This window comes from Morone saxatilis, unplaced genomic scaffold (assembly GCF_004916995.1).
Source record: "Morone saxatilis isolate NCDOM2014 unplaced genomic scaffold, NCSU_SB_2.0 Contig20, whole genome shotgun sequence".
NCBI lineage: Eukaryota > Metazoa > Chordata > Actinopteri > Moronidae > Morone > Morone saxatilis.
Window position 1 is genome coordinate 1,444,504 of NW_023339763.1, and position 1,257 is coordinate 1,445,760.

General features: G+C 36.7%; 1 protein-coding gene across 2 annotated transcripts in view; it reads left to right on the forward strand.

Moving 5' to 3' along the window:
• Nucleotides 1-690: 690 nt before the first annotated feature.
• The window catches only part of mks1 (MKS transition zone complex subunit 1), a gene marked incomplete at its 3' end in the record, with an annotated part of 7,214 nt that continues 6,647 nt past the window's right edge, over nucleotides 691-1,257 (forward strand). For both annotated transcript variants that reach the window (XM_035665893.1, XM_035665895.1), the window contains 2 exon segments: nucleotides 691-1,009; nucleotides 1,085-1,206. In XM_035665893.1, coding sequence (XP_035521786.1) covers nucleotides 933-1,009; nucleotides 1,085-1,206 — 199 coding nt within the window. In that variant the 5' untranslated portion in view covers nucleotides 691-932.

The window sequence follows — 1,257 nt, forward strand, 5'->3', positions numbered from 1 at the left end:
TACCAATCTATATATTCATTGTAAACAATCTGAATCATTGGTATCTTAAGACACTTCACAGAAAAAAAACTATAACAAAAGAATACGAAATTAAAGAGGCAATAAGGTCAGCTTTATTTGCAGAATAGCATACTATGCTCCATTACGGCACAGATGAATGAATTTTTAGACTCTCGGACCACGGGTGCAAACAGAGCAATAAGAAAAATAGGCACTTTAAAGTATAAAAGACAGTAGAATGCTAAATAGGCAAATAGTGCACAGTTCTAACTAAGTAAGCAAGTCTTGTGTTATGTATGTTTTGTATTTAATGTTTATTTTTATATAATATTTGTCTTTATGTAAAGTTTTTTCATCACTTTTTTATACTGAAAACCCGGACTTAAATATTTTATATTTTTTAATATACATTGTTTTCTTTTTTGTTTTTTAACTTTATTGAGAATACAGTCATTAAATTCAGATATATCTTTTTATATCTTACTGGCTCTGAATAAATTAATTTAATACATTAACTATATGAGTTTTTTAAAATTATTTTAACTTACTTTCATCGCTTTAATTCTTTATAATATAAAGTATAGTTGTAACTTTTATAATGTTTTTATGGTCAACACCCCGCTCTGTCGGTAGGTGGCGGTAACGCTAATATTAACTTGCGAACCGCCAAAAATCCTCCAACACGAAGAAGAAGTGCTGCATCTCTATGGCAACGACAACTAGCCATTAGCTTCTCCCGCTAGCTCTAACTTATATCACATTATATTAACTTATATTACATTATATCTGCTGATTGTTCGTGTTTATTAGCGACATTTGCTATCGCTGCTATCGGTTAACTAATTAAATTACTTAGTTTATTCCGCAAAAGACAGAAAAACAACCTCCATCTGTTTTAACCGTGGCTCACAATAAGTGCTCATATAAAGCTGATGGCAGACTGCTGGAGCACGGACACCGCGGAGGCTGTGTATCGGTCCCGGGACGTCGTTAAAAACCTGATAATTAAGTAAGTAGCCGGTCCAGAAACTGTCAGTGTGTTAACGTTACTCAGGAGGTTTAATCCTCGTGTTTGTCCCCGCAGGGTCCGGATAGAGAGGGTGACCTCCACTGCTGCTCTCTCTCAACACCTCCAGCAGCAGGTGCTGTCCCACCCGGAGAGAGGAGGCATCGAGCTGGAAACACTCACCTCACAGGGACACACAGGTACGGTTGTTCTTCACACACAGGTACGGTTGTTCCTCACACACAGGTACG